Source organism: Cynocephalus volans, chromosome 14 (assembly GCF_027409185.1).
Source record: "Cynocephalus volans isolate mCynVol1 chromosome 14, mCynVol1.pri, whole genome shotgun sequence".
NCBI lineage: Eukaryota > Metazoa > Chordata > Mammalia > Dermoptera > Cynocephalidae > Cynocephalus > Cynocephalus volans.
Window position 1 is genome coordinate 67,414,958 of NC_084473.1, and position 23,756 is coordinate 67,438,713.

General features: G+C 44.6%; 1 protein-coding gene across 1 annotated transcript in view; it reads left to right on the forward strand.

The window, feature by feature from the left end:
* VAX2 (ventral anterior homeobox 2) overlaps positions 1–23,365 on the forward strand; it is a 30,996-nt gene extending 7,631 nt beyond the window's left edge. Inside the window, exons 2-3 of the mRNA XM_063078976.1 lie at positions 12,479–12,666; positions 22,764–23,365. Of these exons, the coding sequence (XP_062935046.1) occupies positions 12,479–12,666; positions 22,764–23,201 (626 nt within the window). The 3' untranslated portion in view covers positions 23,202–23,365. The remainder of the gene's footprint in view (positions 1–12,478; positions 12,667–22,763) is intronic.
* The last annotated feature ends 391 nt before the right edge of the window (positions 23,366–23,756 follow it).

Below are 23,756 nucleotides of genomic sequence, written 5' to 3' on the forward strand. Positions count from 1 at the left end.
CCAGATCATTTTTGTGCTTATGGAAGTCAATGCAGCACTATTCTTTTACATCCTAAGATATACTGGAAGAAAAAAGAATATAGCTGCACTGAGTTGCATAAGTATAAAAAGCTTCTTGTCTTTTACTGATGCCTAGTATTCCAATTATATGGACTGGATGGACATAATGTATATTATGTAACTGGGGCCCTATTGGTGGACATTTAGCTTTTTTCTTGTCTGTTGCTATTACATATAATGCTACAGTAAAATAAAGCTGTTCTTTGGTCATTTTCACATGTATGGGTATATTTGTCAGAGAAGTTCCTAAAAGTAAGTTATTGGCTCAAAGGGTGTCTGCGTTTGTAATTTGGAAGATAATGCCAAATCCCCCTGCGTAAGATGTTAGCAATTTACATTCCTACCAGCAATGCCTGAAAGTGCTTGTTCCTCCAAATCTTGCCAGAACAGTTCACACTTTACATCGTGATAGATATGGTCAAATTATTCTGTGGAAAAAGTTTAGTAATTTACACCACCACCATTGCCTTTTCCTCATATTGGGCATCATATATCTTTTCACTTTTGTCAGTCTTATAGGTGATGAGTAGTACCTTATTGACATTTTAGTTTTTACTCTTTTGATAGTGAGGTTGAACATCTTTTTATGTGTATTGGCCACTTGTATTTTTCTGCTATGTATTAATTCATTTCCTTTAGCCAGTTCTAATTTTTAAATATCTCTTTCCTTATTGATTTTTAGAAACGCTGTGTTTCTTCTAATGGATAATATCCTATTGCTTTCAATATGTGTTGCATTTTTTTTGTTTGTTTTAAATTTGTCTTTTAATTTTTTATGATGTTTTTTGTTTTCTGAATTACAAAAATGTCTTTTTAACAGTAAAAGCATTTATGCTGTTATGCTATATCATGTTAAAACAGAAAGTTCCTCATTTCCCCCACATAACACACTTTAACTCCCAGGATTTACCTCCCAATCTCTCCCTAGTCATTGAAAAACATAAATATGTAAGTTATATATTACAAAAATGTAATTGTTTTTTGCAAACTGCTTTTTTTTAAATTTAGCAAATACTTGTGGAAATCTTTCTATCAAGAACTGCCTCATTCTTTTTAACAGCTGCATAGTGTTTCAATATGTAGCTATCATATAATTTATTTAACCAGTCCCCTATTGATGGATATTTAGGTTGGTTCTACTTTTTCACTATTACAAACAATGCTGTAGTGAACATCTTTGTATTCTAATTTAAACAGATGGTTTTTAAAATATGAGACAATTGGGAAAATGTGAAAACAGGTGGGATATTTTATTATATTAAAGAATCATTGTTAATTTTTTTGGTTGTGATAATAGTATTGTAGTTACATTTTTCAAAGAGATACATATTGAAATATTTTTGGGTGAAATGATATTGTGTTTAGGATTTGCTACAAATTATGACAGCATAAATGAAATAGGATTGTTTCTGAGTTTATAATAGTTGTAGTTGGGGGAAAGGTATATCAGTGTTCATTATACTTATCCTAATTTTGTATATGTTTGAAATTTGTTTTATAAAACAAATGTTTAAAATAATAAAGATCATTTCACATATACACAATATGAGTATAATTACAGGATAAATTCCTTGAAGTAAACATTTTAAATCCAAATATATACACTTAAATTTATAACAGATATTTCCAAATTTTATGCCAAAAGGTTGCAATAATTTATATTCCCAGCAAGCATGTATAAATGTGCCATTTTTTCACATACTTCCAACCCAGAATATACTCAATTTTTAGGGTGAAGTCTTTTCAAATGAAAAAAAAAATTGTTATTAGCATTTTTAATTGCTGGTGAAGTTAAGCGTGTTTCATATATTTATTCTTTGTTTTAATTTCTTCTGTGAATTCCTTATTTGTGTATTTAGCCATTTTTCTATTGGATTGTTTGTTTTTGTTTTTGTTTTTTGTTTTTTGTTTTTTTAACCACATTTTCTTTCAACTTTTTATTGTAAGATTTCTCAAAAATACAGGAAAGTTGAAACAGTAGCACGATTAATGCCATACACCTACCACCTCGATTCAGCAGTGGAAACCACCACATTTTAACATGTTGGGGCCCTCGCTCTAAACATCTTCCAAGGTATAAACACACAAATATGTGTACGCAAGAGTAACATCACACTTTACAAGTCGTTCTGCAATCTGTTGGGTGTTTTAAAATTTCACATAATATTTTATAAATATCTTCTCAAGTTTCACTAAATATTCTTCCTCCACATCATGTTTGATGGACCTTTAGTATCATTGTATGGATTTATTACAATTTTCACAACCAACACTGTGTAATTGGAAATTAGTGTTTTTCTAATTTTTCACTAGTATGAAAAAAAAATGTTCAATGAACACCCCTGTGTCTTTTTGCCTTTGGGTGAATATTGGATTGTTTGTTGTTTCCTTACAGTTGTAAACACTCTTTATATACTAAGTAAATGAGTTCTTTTTCTGTAACAAGTGTTACAAACATCACCCAGGTCTTTTTATTTTTTTTTTAACTTTGCTTATGAGATTTGTGGGTTTTTTTCTTAACTGAAGTTTAAACTATAGTCACGTCTAATAGTTGTTTCCTTTTGGAATTCCAGATTTTAGTTAGTGATTAGAAAAGTCTTCTCCATCTGGAGCTGAAAATATTATACACACACAGCTGTCTTAAAATTTCTGTTACAAAAAAAAATTGTTACACAGTCTTTGCAGCAAACTAAAAAATAAAGAAATGCACAAAATAAGATGAGAGAAAATGAGAGACGTCTTCCCTCCCTGACCATCTTCTGCTCCCCAGAGGCAAGAGAATAGTGAGATATTTATCCTGCCAGACTTATTCCTATGTGGCTATACCCACTTACAGAGTTTACTTTTAATTTTTCTTTTTTCATAAAAATGGGTTTATACACATTTGCTGTTTTCATTAGCAGTATGTAATGAAAATCCATCCAGGTCAGTACATGGAGTGTACCTCATTCTTATGAATGTCTGCATAGTAGCTGAAGACAGAACTATACTGTGATTTCATTAACAATTTTCCTATTGATAAACATTCAGCTTTTTCCTTTTTCCCCCTCCTACAAACTATGCTACAAACAGTGGATCTGTCTTTATCAAGTATGACAGTATTTCTCCGGGATAGAAAGTTCTATAAAATTTCTGGAACAAAGGAACTGTGCATTTTAAATTTAGGAGGGCATTATGAAATTGCCCTCCAAAGTAACTTATACTGTATCAATTTATGTTCTTATTAACAGAGCTTGGGAGAACCTAATTTAGTTTACCTTTGCCAGCTCAACTTCCCCAATCTGATTAAACATGAGACCTCAAAAAAGTTATCTCATTGCTGTTCTAGCTTTCACTTCTCTGATTCCCTCTAAGCTTGAGTATTTTTTTCATATTTGTTAGCCACTGTATTTCTTCTCCAAATAACTTGTTCAGTTTCCCACTAGACTGCGTGACTTTATTCATTGGTCTAAGAAGCCGTGTGCATATTAGACATTTGGGCTCTGTTATGCTTGTGTTATGAATATTTTCTTCCAGTCTGTCATCTGTGTTTTAACTGTCTTTCACCCTGTAGAAGCTTTTATTTCTAGGTACTCAAAATCTGTCATTTATTTTCTTTCTGTCTCTTTTTTTAATTTTGTAAAGTTTATTGGAAGCCAAATTTTAGGATCGACCTGGGAAACACAGAGACAAAGAAGTGCTCTGAAGTCTCTTACAAATAACAACAGAAAAAGGCTGAAGAAAGCAAAAACGAAGAACAAAAAGCAGATTGGTCATTTCAAAGTTACTTTCCTTGTAAGGTGGAGACAGGCAGACAGAACAATAGGAAAATAACTGATTAATTAACAAGTCACTTCAGGCTCTTCTTTGTGTGGAAGCAGAGGGAAGTTCATTATCATACCTATTGCAGATTGAAAGTGGCCGGTTTAGGAAATTGGCTGTTATCTCTTTCTCCTGACTTCTGGGGAGGTCAGACCACAGCCTCAGTGGTGGGGAACTTAGCAAGGGTGACGCCATTTTTATTTTTATTTTTATTTTTTTGTGGCTGGCTGATATGGGCATCTGAACCCTTGACCTTAGTGTTGTAGCATCATGCTCTAACCAACTGAGCTAACCAGCTAGTCTCGGTTTTGATTTTTAGTGTGGTCTTTTGGGGCCTACTGCAGGAACTTAGTCCAAAAAAATGGCCTCCTCTAATTTTTATTTAACAATTCCAGAGCCTGACCAAAACTAAGGACATTAGTGCCACTCTCAGTTACCATCATTCTGGGTTCCTGATCTCAGCATGCCATTTATGCCATCCATAGGTTAAGGTGTTTTCATTATCATGCATTTCATTGAGTTTTTTGTTGTTCCAGCCCATTTGACCATTTGACAAGAGACCATTTGACGTTCAATGGATGGCTGCACAAAAACATTTAAAACTTTTGAGAGAACACAGTGCATCAGGGAGGATAGTTTTATAACTATCAGGAGGATAATACCAAGAGTTTGGAGTATGCTCCTTAGTCAGGGTCCCCATGAGCTGAACCAACTAAAATTGAATAGGCAGATGAGGCATCTACTCACTTCAACCACACAGTGTGCTCGTTAACAAGTAGCCTATTCATTAATCTTTCATAATGAAGTCCATGCCCAGTGTATTTATCCACGTGCAGTAAGAAGTGTTAGCGACTGCACAGACTCCTTCCTGTTCAGTTAGTAGGTAATCTAGCAACCCATGATTAGGTTAAAGCAGGGAGGGTCAATTTGTAAATTACCCACAGAAGCTACTGATTTTGAAATTTTTACTATATCATCATCCAGCCAAGTGAAAGAGGAAGGCATAAGTAAGGAAATAATTAAGAGGGGTAAGAGTCTTCTTTTAATAGCAAGTGTTGTTCTGATGATCTTGGAAAAAATCTGACCACAGCATAAAGTCAGCAGCTTTTCATCCTGGTTTGCAGTTTGAATGTCTCTGATTATGGCATCAGGCATTTTTGGCAAACTTTCAGTGTGGCCCATACATCAGGCATGAAACTTGTCCCTTGAAATTTACATTGAGTTGTCCGGCTTCATCTTATGGGTCTTCAGGAAGAAACCATAAAACTCATAATTGTTCCCCAATTCAGTCTCATGTAATTCATTCTTGCTCTGTTTGATCTTGGTTAGCAATTTCACAAACCCATTAGTTTATTAGACTTTTGGAAATTCAGTTCAATGGCATGAACTCAAAGATATTAGAAAACCGTACTTGTCAGTTCTTTTCATTCTTTCCATGAACCTCCTCAATGACACTACTCTTTTAAACTATAAAAGAGTCACAATTCTTGTGGCTCCATGAGGAAGACAGTGGTTCCCAAAAGGAGGGGGTTAGCAGCACCTTTTCTGCATTCCTCAAGGGCTCTCGGGAGTTCTCAGCAGTCTCCTTCACATCCCTTCATGGTTACCAGAATTTCTCGTTCAAGGCAGGAACTCTCATTCTGAGAGAGTAGTAAAGTCCCTCTGGAGAGGAGGCAGCCGGCACCATAAACTGCAGCCCCCTCCACCTGCTGTAGCCACAGCTGCGCAAGTGCAGAGTCCGGGGGGGTCTCCAAGGTCCCTGACTGCTTCCCACCAGCTGCAAGGTTGGGCTTTAATGCCTTCTGTTTATTTTCTTTTTAAAAAAATTCTTCTATGTTTTTTCTTCAATTTCTTGAGCTTTTGTTTTTACATTTAAAGTTTTAATGTATCTTGTGTTTATGTTTGCATCCAGTGAGATAGATTACTCCAAACAGTGAGCTAATTGTCCAAAAGCCATGTCTTTAATCATCCTGTCTTTCCTCCAACTAATTCAAAATTCCAGCTTCATAACATACCAAATCCACATATATGCATGGATTTGCTTCATAACTCTCATGCCAGCATCATACCATTTCAGTTGCTATAGATTTGTAATATATTTTGCTGTGTGATAAATGCAAGTATTCTCTCATTCTTTAACATTTTTTTTGTAATTATTTTTCCATTTTCAATTTTCCCAGTAAACGTGAGGGTAAATTTTTTATAAGGAATTTTTGTAGTAATCACATTACATTTGTAGAATAAGGCAGGAAGGACCTTGCACACTTAAAAGTCAACACACTAACAGCTTGTTGTGAAAAGGGACTGCCTGGGTGCTAGGTAGGAAATGAAGTGAGCTAGGGCTTTGGGGGTCTATTGAGAGTGGTAACAGGAAAGAGAAATATTTGGTCCTGGAAGTCAGAAGCATAAGCTAACTATTATCAGGCCAGAGGTCACCACCTCTCCCAAGCAAATGCTCCTTGGGCAGAATTCACCCTTCCCTGTATCCCCAGAACTCAACTCTCTTTAAGGAGATCCAAAGGGCAGCAAAACTCAGGAATGGTTCATTTTAGACTCAAGCATTTTCACCCTAATAGCACCTATGCACAAGGAGGCCCTGGAATGAAAGCTGTCCCTCCTGGCTGGTGCATCCCCCAAACTCCACCAGAAAAGGAGCAATTCAGGGGTGGGGGCTGTATCAGTAAAAGTAAGCTAGATTTTGCTTGCAGAGAGAACCCCAAATCTCAGAGATTTCACAGAACACAAGTGCAATTCTCGCTCATGTGATTACGTCCATCACAAATGGGCAGGGGCTCATCCCAGTACTCAGAAATCCAGTCTGAAGAAGCTTCGTCTTCATTCCTGCTTCCAGAACCATCACAGTAGTGAGAGGGGAATGTGGTAAACACAGAAACACTGTGGTTATTGGGTTTTGGTTATTTGAGGGAGGGACAGTAATGTCTCCTTATCTTGTTTTATTGTCTTCCCAGCACTCATCATTACCTTATATATTCTTTATTTTTGATTAAGAATTATTTAAAATTTATTATCAGTCTCCCTCCTCAATACAAAGTCTATGGGATCAGGATCTTGTTTATTTTGCTCATTTCTGTGTCCCCAGACCCTAGCATACTATTTGGCACATTGTAGGTGCTTATTAAATATATGTTGGATGGCTGAACATATACAGTTGTTTTTATTTACATAAATGGGATAATAGTATACATATTATAACCCACTCTCTTGCACTTAATGTCAGTTCATATTGATATTGCCTCATTCTTTTTAATTGCTACATGCTGTTTATCATATGAACGTACCCTAATTTGTTCAGTCATGTCCCTTGTGGGCAACATTGAGGATGTTTTCAAATTTTCAATATTTTGAGCAATGCTGCAACAAACGTCATTGTTATATATCCCTTGGAACACATGAGCCTGTGTTTCACCAACAGTGTATGGGAGTGTGGATTTCCCTACACATAGTTGCTTTATTAACCACCTAATAATGTCTTTACAATCTTATGGGAGAAAAAGCTTCCCATTGTTGCTTAAACTTGCATTATCCTGATTACCACGAAGCTATGCTCACCTTTTCATATGTTTATTAGCCATTTGGGTGTCTTTTTTGGTGAGTGACCCAGAAAATTACTTGACCGTTTTTTTATTAGGCTATTTTCCTTTTAAATTTTTTTTTTATTTATAATTACATTTTTACATTCTGGATATTTTTTCTTTGCCTTGTTTAAAAGTATTTTCTTCAACTCTGTTTTTTGTATTTTACCTTGGTTTGGGCACTTTTGTCACAAGAGTTTTTAGCTTTAATATAGTCAAATACATCCTTCATGTTTCCTTTACAGCTTCCAGTTCTGTATGTTGCCTGCAGAGTGCCTCCCAAGCCTGTGATTGTAAAATATCCTCCTATATTTCTTATAACACCTTTATCATTTAATAGTCTATGACTTGCTCTGTAATCTGTTTGAAACTTATTATTAATTACGGTGTGAGGCAGGAATTTAACTTAATTTTTTTCCAAACATCATTTATGGTCACCGATCTACTTAAATCCACTAATGACTGACTAAACCAACATTTCCCCATCTAGCATGCTCCTTTATCATAAACCCTATCTCTGTATATACATGTGTCTAACAGTGTACTCTTCATCTCATTGTCTTCATTTTTGTTACATTCATATTCTATTTATTTACTTACTATTTTAGTACAAAGTATTTTAAGATTAAATACCCACTTTAGCCTCATCCTAAGCATGTAAAATCATAGGTTTAAAATTTTTCTAGTAAGCATTAAAATAAGTGCATAACTTTTGAAATGACAAATATTTGTTTATGTACCATTTTAATGTATCTTACAAACCACAAGTGGAATGCAGAGGCCCTTTGGGGAATGCTAATGAATCTTTCCACTGGTGGATTTGTCCATTTCTGTGACAACACGTCACTCTAGCTTTATGGCATGTTCTGGTTTTTTTTGTAAACCTTTTTTTTTTTTTAAATGGTTAAGCAAACTGTGGTATAACCAAACTACAGGATACTACTCAGCAATAAGAAGAAATAACTATTGATAAAAACAATAATTTACTTGGGAATTATACTGTGTGGAAAAATGCCAGTTTCTGAAAGTTATGTGCTATACAATTTCATTTATGTAACATCAAAATTGACAAAATTTTGAAATAATATAGACTCACAAGAAGTTATAAAAATAGTACATGACTGGCCCTAAAAAATTTTTTTTTAAATAGTGCACAGAAGTCCCATGTATCCATCACCCAGTTTCTCCTTTGGGGACATCTTACACATCTATAGCACATTATCAAAACCAGGAAATTGACACTGGCACAATATAATTAACTAGACTCTAGACCTTCCTCAGATTTCACTCGTTTTTCCTTGCACTCATTTTTTTTTTTGCCTTTGTATAAAGTTCTATGACATTCTGTCACATTTGTAGATCCATAGAACCACCACCACAATCAAGATACAGAACTGTTGTCACCACAAAGAAATTTCCTCCATCCCCAAACACTGGTAGCCACTGATCTGTCTCCCACCTCCATAATTTTGTCATTTTGAGGTTATGTAAATGAAATCGTACAGCACACAACTTTTAAGAGACTGGCTTTTTTCACTCAGTATAATTCCCCAAATAAATTGTTGTGTCAATAGTTATTTCTTTTTCCTGCTGAGTGGTACCCCATAGTGTGGTTGTACCACAGTCTATTTAACCATTCACTTGCTGAAGGACATCTGGTTTGTTTCCATTTAGGGGCTATGATAAATAAAGCTGCTATGAACATTTGTGTACAGGTTTTTGTGTGAACATAAGATTTCATTCCTCTACAATGAATGCTCAGGAGTTTAGTCACTGGATTGTATGGTAAATATATATTTAACTGACTGGCTAGTTCCTGGAGCACCTGTGCCATTTTCCATTCCCACCAGCAATGCATGAGAGATCCAACTTCTCTGCATACTCACCAGCTTTTGGCACTTTCAGTATTTTTTACTTTAGCTATTCTTTTTTTTTTTTTTTTTTTTTTTTTTTTTGTGACTGGCAAGGGGAACGCAACCCTTGGCTTGGTGTCACCTGCACCACGCTCAGCCAGTGAGTGCACCGGCCATCCCTATATAAGATCCGAACCCAGGGCGGGAGCACCGCTGCGCTCCCAGCGCCACACTCTCCCGAGTGAGCCACGGGGTTGGCCCTTACTTTAGCTATTCTAATAGGCATCTTTCATTGTGCCTTTAATTTGCCTTTCACTAATGGCTAGTGATGACAAACATCTCTTCACGTGCTTATTTGTATGGCATGTTTTGTTATCTGGTGGCAAGTCCAAGGCTGCCTTTCTTGTATGGCTCCTGCCTCCCCTGACCGCAAGGGAGACAGCTGACTTTGGTTGCTCCCTTGGTGGCAGTGCTCCTGTTAGCTCTTATACAAAGAGGAAAAGGTGGCCCATGAACAGTTTGACCTCATGGTTAGGGCCTCGGACTCAGGAGCCTCAGGGTGGGCTCTGGGAGGCTGACTCAGTGGAAGCTATGAAGCTTCCAGCACCGGGTGTGACAGCACCTTTCTCCTATCCATGCCCCCCAAGACATGTTTAATAAAATCAGGGTCTTTGGAGATGGAGTTACTTGGAATGTTGTGAGGAAGTCCTGAGTCGGGTATTACAACTTAAAATGGTGGAACCTGAGCAGAGAGGATCAACCCAGTTACAGTGGGGTCACAAGTATTACCCTATGTTTTTTGGAATGCAGAAGGAATTGGAGCTGAGGAGGCTGAGTTGTCCCAGGAGGTCTGTGGCTCCTATAACTCTTCAAGAACAGGGGCCACATCCACTTGATGTGCTCTGCCCAGAGCCCCAGCAGGATCTGACCTGGCTTGGGGTGGGGGAAAGAGGGCCACCTCTGAGCAGTGACTGCATCCCCCACTCTGACTCACCTTCTCCCTGAGGTTGAATGTGAAAGTGAAGGTGCAGGACTCATGAGCCGGGAGCCCATGAGGAGCCAGAGCATACCCTGGAGCGGGGAACATTAACTGGCATTGGCAGGAGCCAGGAAAGTCAGCCTCATAAGGTGGGGGGTTTGGAAGGAGGAGGTTCAGGTTAGCCCTGTCTGTACAGCAGGGTTTCTAAACCTAGGACCCACAGACCCTGTGGATCACAAGGAGCCTGCCAGCAGACAGCACATCCCAAACACAGCTCCTTTCATATGTTCTCCAGGGGAATGATGAACCCATCCAAAAGATTCCATTTTTTCTTAACCCATAACCAAAGTCTTTTTCATCATAGCCTATCAGCTGAATTATTGAGAATTACCAAAAGAGGGTACTCATAAAGTAAAATGAGGATGTTTCTAGAGTTAATCGAACACCATCAGTGTAACCTTGAAAGTTATTTAAAATTAGTTCCTCCATTTCCTCATCTGTAAAATGGGGATAATAATAGTTCCAACTTCATTGAGACACTGGGAGGGTTAAAGTGCTCAAAATAGCGCCTGGCCCAGAGCAAGTATTGCAGAAGCTCCGTTATTATTATGACTAAAATGTGAGCAGACACCACCACGGCCGCTTCTGGCCACATTGCAAACGCCAACTGTGCACGCCCCCTGGAGGCGGTTGGAATTCCTGCAACTGCGGAGGGCTGCTGTTACCTGTGCCTCACCAGGGCCAAGGGGAGTGGGTAAGCTTTCCATTGACACTGTCCTTCCTGTGTTGTGCAAAATTCCTGTTAGTTTACCTTCCTTATTATCCGCATCATTTGTTGGGAGTGGTTTGGTAAATCCTACAGGATATGATGCTACATATCTTTGCAATCTAATTTTTAACGTAAAATTTCCAATAACTAAATTTCAAGCCATCGTGTGAATGGTTCACATATGAATTATCCTGCCCCTATAGTTAAAGCTGATGTATATATACAACCACCCCCACCTCCACATAGTTTACTTTTGATGAACACTTTGTGTTGTTACTAAGTGGGAATATGTGAACACGGGCTGCAGGGTTTTCAACCTCTCTTAAGTGGGCTCCAAAATATTGGTCCAGAGCCCAGGGGTGGCCCTGCTGTTCAGGACATGGGAAGTAACAGAAGTCCCCTCTGTGGAAGGCACCCCAGCAGCCTGATGTGGTGGCAATTGTCCTTGAGCTCTTCTTGGGGACCCCGGCTCCCCAGTATGTCCTCTAACCCATATCAGTGGCCACTCATGGACCCCAATAGGGTCTGTGGGGCAGAGTGCTCACCCAAGCGTGTGTGCACACACATGTGCATGTGCACACGACTTAGCACCTGGCTTTTGGAGATCTCCAGTAAGACTTAATTAATTGATCACACCCAATTCTGATTCATCTTTTCCTCTGTACTTGAGGACGTGGCACATTTCTTTCTATTTGTTCCTTACTCTGTTGAGGAAACAGAATTCTGGCCTGGGTTACAGTGAGTCCTTTCTGCCTAGACCATGATGGTAGACCTGACATTTGTACTGAGGCCCATTCACATACCTATTAAATACAACATCCCACATTTTTTTTAAAAATTTTATTTTGTCAATATACATTGTGGCTGATTATTGCTCCCCATCACCAAAACCTCCCTCCTTCTTCCCTCCCCCCTCCCCCCCAACAATGTCCTTTCTGTTTGCTTGTCGTATCAACTTCAAGTAATTGTGCTTGTTATATCTTCTTCCCCCCCGCCCGTTTTTTTTTTTTTTTTTTTTGTGTGTGTGTGTGTGTGTGTGTGTGTGTGTGTGTGTGTGTGAATTTATATATTAATTTTTAGCTCCCACCAATAAGTGAGAACATGTGGTATTTCTCTTTCTGTGCCTGACTTGTTTCACTTAATATAATTCTCTCAAGGTCCATCCATGTTGTTGCAAATGGCAGTATTTCATTCGTTTTTATAGCTGAGTAGTATTCCATTGTGTAGATATACCAAAACATCCCACATTAGGTGGTGGAGAAAGCTGGGCCCAGAGAGGGTGAGCAACTTGTCAGAGGTCACACAGCCAGACCCAGGCCAGAGGAGCTTCCTGTTAGATCACACTGCCTCTAATTAAGATGCTTGTTGGTGACCTAACTACTCAGCTAGTAAACTAATTTGTCTCCCTTCGTGGCCCCTGCAGATGCCAAGGGAACCATCCGGGAAATTGTCCTGCCCAAGGGCCTGGACCTGGACCGGCCCAAGCGGACCCGCACATCCTTCACAGCCGAGCAGCTCTACCGCCTGGAGATGGAGTTCCAGCGCTGCCAGTACGTGGTGGGCCGTGAGCGCACTGAGCTGGCCCGCCAGCTGAACCTCTCCGAGACCCAGGTGAGAGGTCAGGGCCAGGCCACTCCACCCCCATCCTGGCAGCCTGGGAATTCCTTGGGGTATGAGGCCTATGGGCTACTACAGGGAGATCCAACTTTGAAGGAGTTCAGATATACATGAGGGAAAGACTGAAAGCTACAGGTAAACCAGAGTAAATAAATACAGTACTGACAAGAGAGAGTCAGTAAATGCTAATGGGGGCCTTCCGGATGCATCAGGTGCTTTGTGGAATATGGGAAAAGGCCAGAGAAACTGGGGCAAGGGGGCACTCAAGATGCCAGGGTAGGGGGTAGGCTTAGGAGGATGTTGGCATATAAGAGGAGCTGCAAGAAGGGCTGGCAAGGGGCTGGCTTGTTAGCAATGAAGATTTGGGGAGAGAGAAGACATAACAGAATTGGACTAGTGGGCTGGCTGGTTAGCTGAGTTGGTTAGAGCACAGCCTCGTAACACCAAGGTCAAGGGTTCAGACCCCCTGACCAGCCAGCTGCCAAAAAAAAAAAAAGAATTGAGCTAGGGACCTCTCACTTCCCTATTCTGGGCTCTTTCCCACCCCCATCACCTTCCCTCCATCTCAGTGTGCCTCTGTCTCTCTTGTCAGAGAGGAGGGATCTGAACACCCCCTTCACCTAGCAAGGGCTGACATTTTAACAATAGTATGCTTAACCCAAAGGAAAACCTTTGTAAACTGAGCACCTACCCTGTGTGAACAGAGACACTTAGAGCTAGTACCAGAGCTACAAAACAATAATAATAATAATACTTAGTACTTACATGTGCCAGACACCAAGTGCTTTGTATATGTTAATTAACTTACTCCTCCCAAAAACCATACGATGTAGCTACCAGCATTATCCCATGTTACAGATGAGGGGAGGTTATGTCCAAGGTTATATAACTAATAAGTTCCAGAGCTGGGATTTGGACAAGTAGCCTGGCATCTTTATGCTGCTTGTAAACTGGGCAACCTTCCCTGAGCTTGTCCGAGGGTAACTCAGAGAGCCTTCCTTCAGCTACAGCTCTAATAGTTTAATCTCATGTAAGAGGGAGAGGATCAATAGATGTATTGTAAACAATGGCCAGAACAGGATGTGTCAAGGGAACAGGAGAGGAAGGAGAGAAGTGAGGAAGCAGACAGGTTGGAGCTGCTCTGGTTTCCCTTCCTGGGAGCTGTGGGAGGCTCCAGGAGGGCTTTCCCGTGTAGGGCCCTGCTTCCCTGGCATCCCCCCTGCAGCTAAGTCAGGCTCACGTTGCTTCCCTCAGCAGAATCCCTCCAGCTCCTCAAGTCACACCAAAAGAATTCTGTCCAGTCCACCCCTTGGGAGGAGGCAGTCAGATGTGCCTGGACGTCCTGGTCCCCTTGAGGGATGAGAAGGCTCCTCCTGGGGTAAACCAAGAGCTCTGAGTGGAGCAGGGGGAGAGGTGAGAAGGGGCAAGATGAGGAGGGGAAGGCAGGGAGGATGGGGCTGCTGTCCTGCAGGGATGGGCCATCTCTCCCAGACTTGTGTACCTCCAGCTGTAGCTGTAGAGCTCCCCAACAACCCTCTCAGGCCCTCCTTCCAACTGGTCCCACTCGGGGGCTTGGAAGCCAGGCGTGTGCTCAGAGGAGGCTGTAGTGTCTGGGCCAGGCCAAAGCTCTTGGGGAGTCAGGGAGACACCTTCAAACCCTGAAGACTAGGCATGGAGCCAGTACCTGGCCTTCTCTCTGTTCAATCACCCTCCGCCTCAGCTCGTTTTGCCCAAAGCTCTCCCCTGAAATTGTGCTCTCTGGGTGCCTCAGATGCCCAAACTAGTGCCCCTCCCTTGCCCTGCACCCCCCCAGCACACCCCACATTTAGCTACCCCTGGAGGTCAAGCCCAACCCCTCCTCTTCCAGGAAGCCTTCCCTAAGCCTTCTTACCTCCTGCCAAGAGACTTTCCCTGTGGCTTGACCTGTGAAGTGTGTGTTTGCATGTTGTGGTGGGCACTGGTGTGCACTTCCAAGGACAAGAACGGTTTAAAGGTCCGTCTCCTCTGCAGGCCTTATTGGGGAGCCCAGCACACTGCTGGGCACACAGTGAGCCCTCATCAATTCTCAGCTTACTGGGGTTGTGCAGATGGCATAAGTAATGCAGAGCTAATGTTTAGTGAGAGCTCCTGTGTGCCAGGCCCTGTTCTAAGTGCTGGACATATTCTGACCAGTTTAGTCCTTACCATAGCCTTGTGGGGTAGGTGGAAGGTTTTTCTTTTGACACCAAATGTGTGATGTGTTCCAACACCACCAGCAGCCAGTTCTCCAGTACCAACTGGATGTCCAACAATTTGATTCTCACACCAGTTCCCAGAGTTAGCACAGATGCCACAGTTTAAGGGCTCAGTCCCACAAGAGAATGCCAGTGCAGATGCCAGTCACAAGTCTCAGGAGACACCTGTGCCTCTGACTGAATGGCCCTAAATTTAAGGGTTCCCACATCCCCCTCCTCAGGTTTGCTAATTCACTAGAATGACTCATGGAACTCAGAAAAACACTTGACTTCCATTTGCTGGTTGATAAAGGATACAAGTCAGGAACAGCCAAATGGAAGAGATGCATAGAGCAGGGGGAGGGGGAGGTGTGTGGAGCTTCCTGGTACCTGCAGGTGCTCACCAACCAGGCAGTTCTCCAGGTCCCGTTGTTCAGGAGTTTTTATAACCCAATCTCCAGATCCCCTCCCCTCCCTGGAAGTGGGGGTGGGGGGCGCTGAAAGTTTCCATTCTCTAATCACATGTTTGGTCTTTCTGGAACCAGCCCCCACCCTGAGACTATCTAGAGGTCCACCCCGAGTCACTTCCTTAGCATAAATTCAGATGTGATCAAGGGGCTCATTATGAATATCAAAAGACACTCCCTTCACTCAGAAAATTCTAAGGGTTCTAGGAACTTTGTGCCCGGAACCCACAAAGACCAAACATATTCTTTAATTAATTTATTTATTTTTTTATTTTATTTATTTATTTATTTATTTATTCATTCATTCATTCATTTATTGGTAGCTAGCCAGTAAGGAGATCTAAACCCTTGACCTTGGTGTATCTTTTATTATAATAGATCTTTATTATTTCCATTTCACAGAGAAGGAAACTGAGGCACAGAAACATTAAATAACTTGCACATGATTTAAAGTAGGCACATTCATCGGCTCATTTACTCTTTAGAAGGAGATGGATTTATGGGTAATATTATTCCCATTTAAGAAAACTGAGACTCAGAGAGGTTAATTAACTAGCCCAAGGTTATGTAGCTAGAATTCTGTGGAGTTCTCAGTATGATATTCTCCCATACTTTTGATCAGAAATATTATTGATTTCTACTATGTGCCAAGTACTGGTCTATGTACTGGGGATAGAGCAGAGAACAAAACAGACCAGGCACCTGCCCTCTGCAGCTTACATCTATGAAGAGAAAGACATACAGTATTTCAAAGAGTGGTAAGTGCTATGAAGGAGATAAATCAGGGTAGTGTAAAGGAGACGAGGAGGAAATCTTTTATTGGGGTGGTCAGAGAAGGCCTCTTTGAGGTGACATTGAGCTTACACCTGAATGACAGGGAAGAGGCAGCCAGAAGAGGAGCCAGAGGAAGAAGTCAAGACGGAGGGTAATTGTGAAGACATGGGGGTGGGAACTGGCATAAAATGTTTTAGAAATGTCAGAAGTCCAGTGTGGCTAACAGGGTAATTAGGTAGGGGCAGATCATGTAGTGCTTAAAGACCATAGTAAGGCGTTGAGGGGAGAGTGATGTGAGGTGATGGGCATTTCACAGAAGTCACTCTGGCTGCCATCTGGAGAATGAATCACAGGGGACAAAAGTGAACCATTTAGGAGCTGCTGATCTGGTTTCTTGAACAGAGTGGTGGTGGAGGAGAGACGGAACGATCTGAGGTGTACTCTGATTTGGAGACAGAGTCTGTCAGGTGAGGGAAAGGAAGGGTTTGGGCTTGAACAACTTGGTGAATGGTGATACCATTTAGTGAGTTGAGAAAGTCGGGGAGGAGCAGGATAGTGGGGGTGTCATCAAGAGATATGTTTTGGATCAGTTGACTTTGAGATTCAAGTGCAAATGTGAGGAAGGCATGTCAGATATTTTGGGTGGGGCTGGTTTTTCTCTGATTTGGGTTATCTGAGAGTCTCAAGCAGGGCTCTTTTGGGGGAAAGGATAAGAGAGTGCCTTCACATGCATTCAGATAATGGATGGACTTTTAAGAGATTAAAAAAATTTTTAAAAAGGAGGCGCGATCTTGTGAAAAATTCAAGAACAGGAACCAGGGTTGGTAGAGAGTGGAAGCCAAAGGTTCTTTTGGACCTGGGGCTTTAGCAACAGCTACTCACAGACCTTCCCTCTGGTGTCCCACTGGATCCCCAGCCCAGCTGCTCTCCAGGGGTCTGCTTTTCTCTGCTGGTTCTCTTCTCTTCTCTTCCTGCTGCCAACCAGCATCTCCACCCTCTCCCCTGGAGACAGGAGGGCCCAGGAAGGCTCCTAATTCAAACAGAGAAGACCTGGACTGCCTCAGGGCCCATTCTCATTCCTAGTCTCTTCCTTAATCTTTATGTGCCCGATTATGTTACATTGTCTGCACATTTAGATCAGAAGCTCACCTGCAGGACCAGGCAGGCAGAATGGAGAAGCCCTTCTCTCCATTCCCCACCACCGACAGCTCTGCAGGATGAAGGGTCCACCAGATGTGGGAACCGTGAGCAGGACAGAATGCAGCTCACCTCTGCCCCTGGCCTTGCCCAGACTCCCTGGAGAGCAAGAGGGTCTCAGAGGGATCGCTCTTGGAACCATCAGAAGAAACCTCTACCCACCCCCTTCCCCCAGGAGTGGCATGTGATGAAAGCTCTTCCCAATGTCAGAGAACAAGGACAGTGACTTAGTCCAGATCACCTTGTTTTTGGAAACCTCCTGATATACTTTGTCATCATGCTTTGTTTAAAATAGAAAGTCTTGTGTTTGAAAAGCAGTTTTTCAAGATATAGTCTGCAGACCACCTGTATGCAGAACTTCCCTGGGTTTCTTGTTAAAGTACAGATGCCCAGAGATTCCAAATCAAATTTCTAGGGAAGACCCCACAACCTACATAATTATCCTTGCAGGTGCTGCTAGTGCACAGTGATGTCAGAGAATCACTGGATTCTGGTAAAATGACCACATCTGACTGCTGATGCTATCACCATCCTGCTTAAAAGACTTCAATATCTGCCAGGCACTTTGCTAAGGCCATGATTATAAGCCCACCGAGTCACCACAACAAACATGAGGAGGCGTTTTTATGATCCCCATTTTCTTGATGGGGAAACCGCAGCACTGAGAAGCTAAATAATTTACCCAATGTCACCTAGCTGGTTAGGGGAAGAAACAGAACTGAATCCAGGACTGTCTGACCTCAGGGTCTCTCTGCTTTACGTGTCATATCACTACTGACCCATCCATGCCCCCTGCTACGAGTGTTTGAGGGCCTAGGGGGTCAAGGTGGAGTTTTATTTATTTTTGGTTTTTTTCAGCACCTGGCAATGCCTGGCGTGTATCAAAGGCTTGATATTTGTGTGTTTTATAAATGAATGACCAGAGTACTAGGGCCAGGGCAGGACATAAGAAAAGAAGATGTGACCATGGAGGAAGGAAAGGTAACCGGCCAGCTCAGGATTCCCTTGCTCAGCTGGCCAGCAGCACTGTCGCACGCCCAGGGGCCCAGCACCCAGGCTAAAGACAAACTGCCAGTACTGACAGGATTATCACTGAACTTCAATAAGAGCTGCTCCAGCCCTCCAGCAATGGTCCTTGGCCTCACGGCCACCACCTCTGCCCCAGATGGCTTCTCCTAGAACAGCAGAATAAATGGTACCTTCCTAGTGTGGATTACAAAAACCAGGGCCATCCTGGGCACACGGGTACCAGTCATCTCAGATTCAGTATGTGCCCATGGTCACAGGATGTGGTCTTTAAAAGATTAATGTCATTTCCAAATCAACAACCGAGTCTTGGAATTTAATACTGACCATGAGCCCAAAGAAGGTGATGGATGATCTCCCAGAAAATGCCTCCCTAGACCCAGCAGCCAAGTAGAAGCCGTGCTTCTCCCCTAGTGTGCAGCCATAGGTCCCAGTGTGGCCCAACAAGGGGTAGGAGGCGGTGGAGCCACCGAGCATTTGCTGAGTTCCAGGAGAACCGAGACAGCAGCCTTCAGGGAGGCCACGCAGGGCACTGAGAAGACAGGAGCTACACGACCACCTGCGGGGTCAGCCGGGAGTGGTTTCCTAGAACAGTAAGAAGACCACTAGCTCTGCATTTAACCCTGAGAAGAGGGGTATCCTCGGGTGGAACCAGAGGCTTCCCAGAGGAGGAAGGACAAGTCCAGAGGGTTCTGAGCCTGTCTCTTCTCAGTGTGTCCTGCGTCTGCTGAGCCTTATGACCCAACCCCCAGGGGACCGTGGGATGGATGGTGGGGGGTAGAGAGGTGGGCTGGCTTATCACTCCCACCCTCAAAGCATGCAGTGATTTGGAATCTCTCTGAGCTTTAAAAAAAATACCCATGCCTTGGTCCCAGCCCCTAGATTCTGATTTAATGGGTGTGGGGTGAGGCCTGGGCATCAAGATTTAGAAAACATCCTAGGTACTTCCAATGTGCAGCCAGGGTTAAAAATCCTTGAACCAGCCCATATGTGCCCAACAAACCAGCCTGCCAGGTCCCAGCCCTGCTCTGTCCGCCCTGTGCATCCTCCTCTCCTCTCCTTCCAGGGCCCACCTCCCGAGGAGACGGCCAAACCCAGCACCAGCCCTCACCCACCTGTCCTGGCTTCCCCCAGAGCTGCGGAAGACAGGACATTTTTGGAGAGGACCTTGTAAATGCTTGGTCATTCCTCACGGTCACACCCCTAGTTACTGCCCCTCTTTGTACCTGCTTGCCCTCTGTTTGCTGGGAGTGGGTTATGCCACTCCCCACTAGACTGTTGGCTTCCCGAGGGCAGGAACCACGACTCTGTGTCTTTCCTCTCCCTCTAGTTCAGAGCTAAGAACAAAGAAAGTGAGCAATGAGTAAGGACTCACACTCAGCGTGGGCCAGGCACAACACCAGTCCCTCTACATAGATTTTTAAAATTTAATCCCTGCAATGGCCCAGGTACTATTGTCCTCATTTTAAGCATGAGAAACTGAGGCTTGGGGGCTTCTGGGGGCAGTGCCTGGCCTTAGATCCTAAGAGGGCAGGTGGCCGCCTGGCAAGGGGGTCAGGAGGCTTCCTGGCAAGGGAAAGGAAGGTAGCAGCGTGCAGGGCCACAGTCCCCAAGGATGTGGAGGGTCCGTTTCATTGTAGATTCCACAGGTGACAGATATGAAAGGGTTTGCTTCTTTCCAATCACTGCCCTCAGTCAGACCTGGTCACATCTCCCTTGACCATCCCTTACTGATATCTTAAATGTTGCCTCGTCAGAGAGGCTGTATTTGCCACCCCATAAATAAAATAGTGACCCTCTGGCCTCTCTCCTTCATCCTGCCACCTTTCTCTAAAGCAGTGCCCCCGAAGCGTGGTCCTTGGCTGCTGCTGGCCCACAAACTGTTACCTGTATGTGACAGGAAAAGGAGAGTAAGCGTTTAGAAATATATACAGCAATCTTTCTAGTAATTCATTTAATTGTATTTTACAAAAGTAGCGATCCGTGACAAATTGGAATCTTTAAAAAGTGGTCCCTCACCTCGAATCGTTTGAGAAACACTCAAATGACTTATGTGTTGTTCACCGTCTGTCTCCCCTGCCACACTGTGCACCCCACGGGGGGAGGATTTGCTCTGCTTTGTTTGCTGCTGATGCCCCCGAGCCTAGAACAGCGCCTGCGCAGCAGAGTAGGCACTCAACACGTGTTTGTTGAGTGAATGAGTGAGTGAGTGAGTGAATGAGGCACTTGACCTCGAGCAGATCCCATCACTTCTGGTCACTTGTGGTCATTGCTGGGGGTGGTTGCCCCTAGAGGTAGTGATGTTCGGCATCACCCCTGGCAGCTCAGTGTGCCCTAGTGCTGGCCTCCTCCTCCTCCTCTCACCTCTTGCAGGGAGCCAGAGGGGTCACTGGACCTCCCTCATCCCCTGAAAGCTGGAGGGAACCGGCGAGGCCTCCCATCCTTTTCTTTCAAGGCCCTGCCCTTCATGGTGCCTGCTCTTCCTCCTGCACCCACTGCCCTAGCTCCAGGCACGAAGCAGGGTCAGCCTCTCTGTCCCTGGGGATGCCAGTCTGGGTGCTCTGATGGTGGCACCAGTAACTTGGGCCTGCAGATGCGTGACAGGTCTTCCAGCTGGAGAGCATATGCCAATCTCTCCTTCCTGCAGGCACTTCCAGCACCTACAGTGATTCTCTCAGGACCCCCTGACTTCTTTCCTGTGGCGGAGCACCCCTTTCTCTCAGAGAGCAGGAAACCCCGTCACCATCAGATTTGCAGTCCCCACAGGACTGACCACTGAGCTCCCTCCTACCCTCCCTTTTCATATGTAGACTAGGAAGGGGTTTGGAGCACTGGGTGCTGCTGGCAGGGTAGTTCTGCCTCCCTGAAAAAGGTCCCTGCACTGTTGTTGGTTTGGAATGTGGGGTACTTGGCACCACTTTGTTCTCAGCTTTGGCCATCAGAAGTCTCCTTCAACATCCTGCGACGCCCTGTCACACTTGTGATCACATTGCGAAGTTTGGCCTTTATAGGTGATGGGGTGGGAGGGGGCTGCTGAAAATTAAACAGGGGAATGGCCAGATTGGGTTAGAAAGAGCTCACTCCAGAGGCAGTATGGGGGCCAAGACGGGAGGCAGAAATGAGGCTGTCCTCAGACTGGGCAACTGGCACAAGCACTAGGCCCCGTGTTTCAAGGGCCCCACTTTGGTCCTCCTCTGGCCATGCCCCTCCCTATGGGGTGAGGACTCTGCAAAGCCAGGAGCCTGTGTCCACCTTCCAGATCACTCCCTAGGTGTCCAGGATTTCAAAATTCCCTGCTAAATGGCCCTGAGCCCACTTCGAGTACCTGCCTGGGCCTCTCCTGACTTAGTACTCCCAGGGGCAAACCACAGACATTAATCAGAATCCAAGGCCAAGAAGCAGCCAGTGGGGGCTGTTTGCAGACTGTGAACAGGCTGGAGAGCCCACACACATGCGAGTCAGAGCCTGGCCAGGCTAGAAGCCAGAGGCTTCCATTTCTCCTCTTGCCCCTAGTCCTGCAGATGTTAGGGTTTGGACCTGGGGCAGAGACACCCTTAGAGTAGTGGTTTTTCTCATCCTGGAATCACCTGGTGAGCTTTAAAAAGTACTAGAGCCTGGCTCCCAGCCACCCCCATTCTGAGTTGATTGGTTTGAGGCTGGGAGTGAGTTAGGGGGTTAAGTCTCCCCAGGTGGCACTCGTGGGTGACCAGGGTTGAGAGGCATGATGTAAAGATGGCTGCCACAGCCCAGGTCAGAGAGGATGAGGGAAGAGAGGAGGGTATGCACTGGGGACTGGAGAGGGGTGTTCTGGGGGTCCCCAGGTTTCTGCTTGAGGTGGCCATCATGGAAGAAGGAATGTGGGGAGAGACCTATGTTTGGAGCTGAGCTGGGTCTGTATGTGAGGAGTTTGGGATGTTTTTGAGACATCTGTGGGGAGACGTCTAACAGGCAGTTGCATACATGCTTGATCCTCAGTTCAGAGGCCTGGGCTGGAGCTAGAACTGGGAATTACCAGCACATAAGTGGTGGCCAAGGCCACGAACTTGTTTAAGAGTGGAGGGTGTATAGACCAAAAGGGTAGCTACAATCGTACCCCCAAACTCCACCCTCTGTCTGCAATTCTGTTCCTCCATCTCAGGGCAGGGTTAGTTTTTGCAGTGGGGGCATGTCCATAATTTGGGGGCTGGGGTCCCTAATTAGTTCATCCAGAGCAGGCTGGTTGTGGGAAGACCTAATGACAATGTGTTCTTCTTTTCCTCTCACTCACCCTTGTGCCCCCACTCCCACGCCCCTGTCCACCGCCTCTGCCCCGGCCCCATGCCCTTCCACCCCTTTTCTCCTCCCACTGGCCCCCACTTTGCTTTGCCTGTCCCCCTTCCCTTCCTGACACTCTTCCACCGCCCTCTGCCCCAAGGTGAAGGTCTGGTTCCAGAACCGCCGCACCAAGCAGAAGAAAGACCAGAGCAGAGACCTGGAGAAGCGGGCGTCCTCCTCGGCCTCTGAGGCCTTCGCCACCTCCAACATTCTGCGGCTGCTGGAGCAGGGCCGGCTGCTGTCTGTGCCCAGGGCCCCCAGCCTCCTGGCACTGACCCCCGGCCTGCCGGGCCTGCCTGCTGGCCACAGGGGCACCTCCTTGAGTGACCCCAGGAACTCCTCCCCACGCCTCAACCCACTGCCCTTGGTCTCAGCATCCCCCCCGCTGCCACCCCATCTGCCAGCTGTCTGCTTTTCCACTGCACCACTCCTGGACCTGCCTGCCAGCTACGAACTAGGCTCCTCTGCCTTTGAACCCTACAGCTGGCTAGAACGGAAAGTAGGCAGCCCTGGCAGTGGCAAGAAAGCTAACACTTAAGACTCCCACCCCCGTGCGACACTGAGTCCCCAAGCACAGCACCACCCCCAGCCTCCTGTGCCCCAGCAGACTGCGGACTGCACTGAGCAGGCCCTGGAGAGGAGGAGTGGCTGCCCTACGCCCCTCCATGCCTGCTGTCCAGCTCAGAGACTCTCGCCAAATGGCCTTGGTCCTGCAGCTTGTGTGTGTGAGTGCAGTGCGTGCGTGTGTGTCTCTCACTAAAATAAAAGGAAAACAATGACAAGAAGGGAAACAGTCCCCACAGTGCCACCACTTGCCCTCTATCCCTCTGCTCACTGGGAAGGAAAATGGATGAGTCAGGGGACCTCAAATGGGTAGGGGACAGAACTTGGGGTTATGGGGAGTTGAGGTACCCATGTGTGGGTTGACAGGTGCCTGAGCCCACTCCCGCCTAGTCATCCCAAGGCCCGCAGTAGGAACATCAGTGCTTTCTTTGGTTAAGCATTGTCCTTTGCAAGCTCCTCTTTCAAACAAGAGGTGAACAATTGAAAGGTGAGACCAGGATCCCGAGAGAGGGAATCAAAGGTACACCCA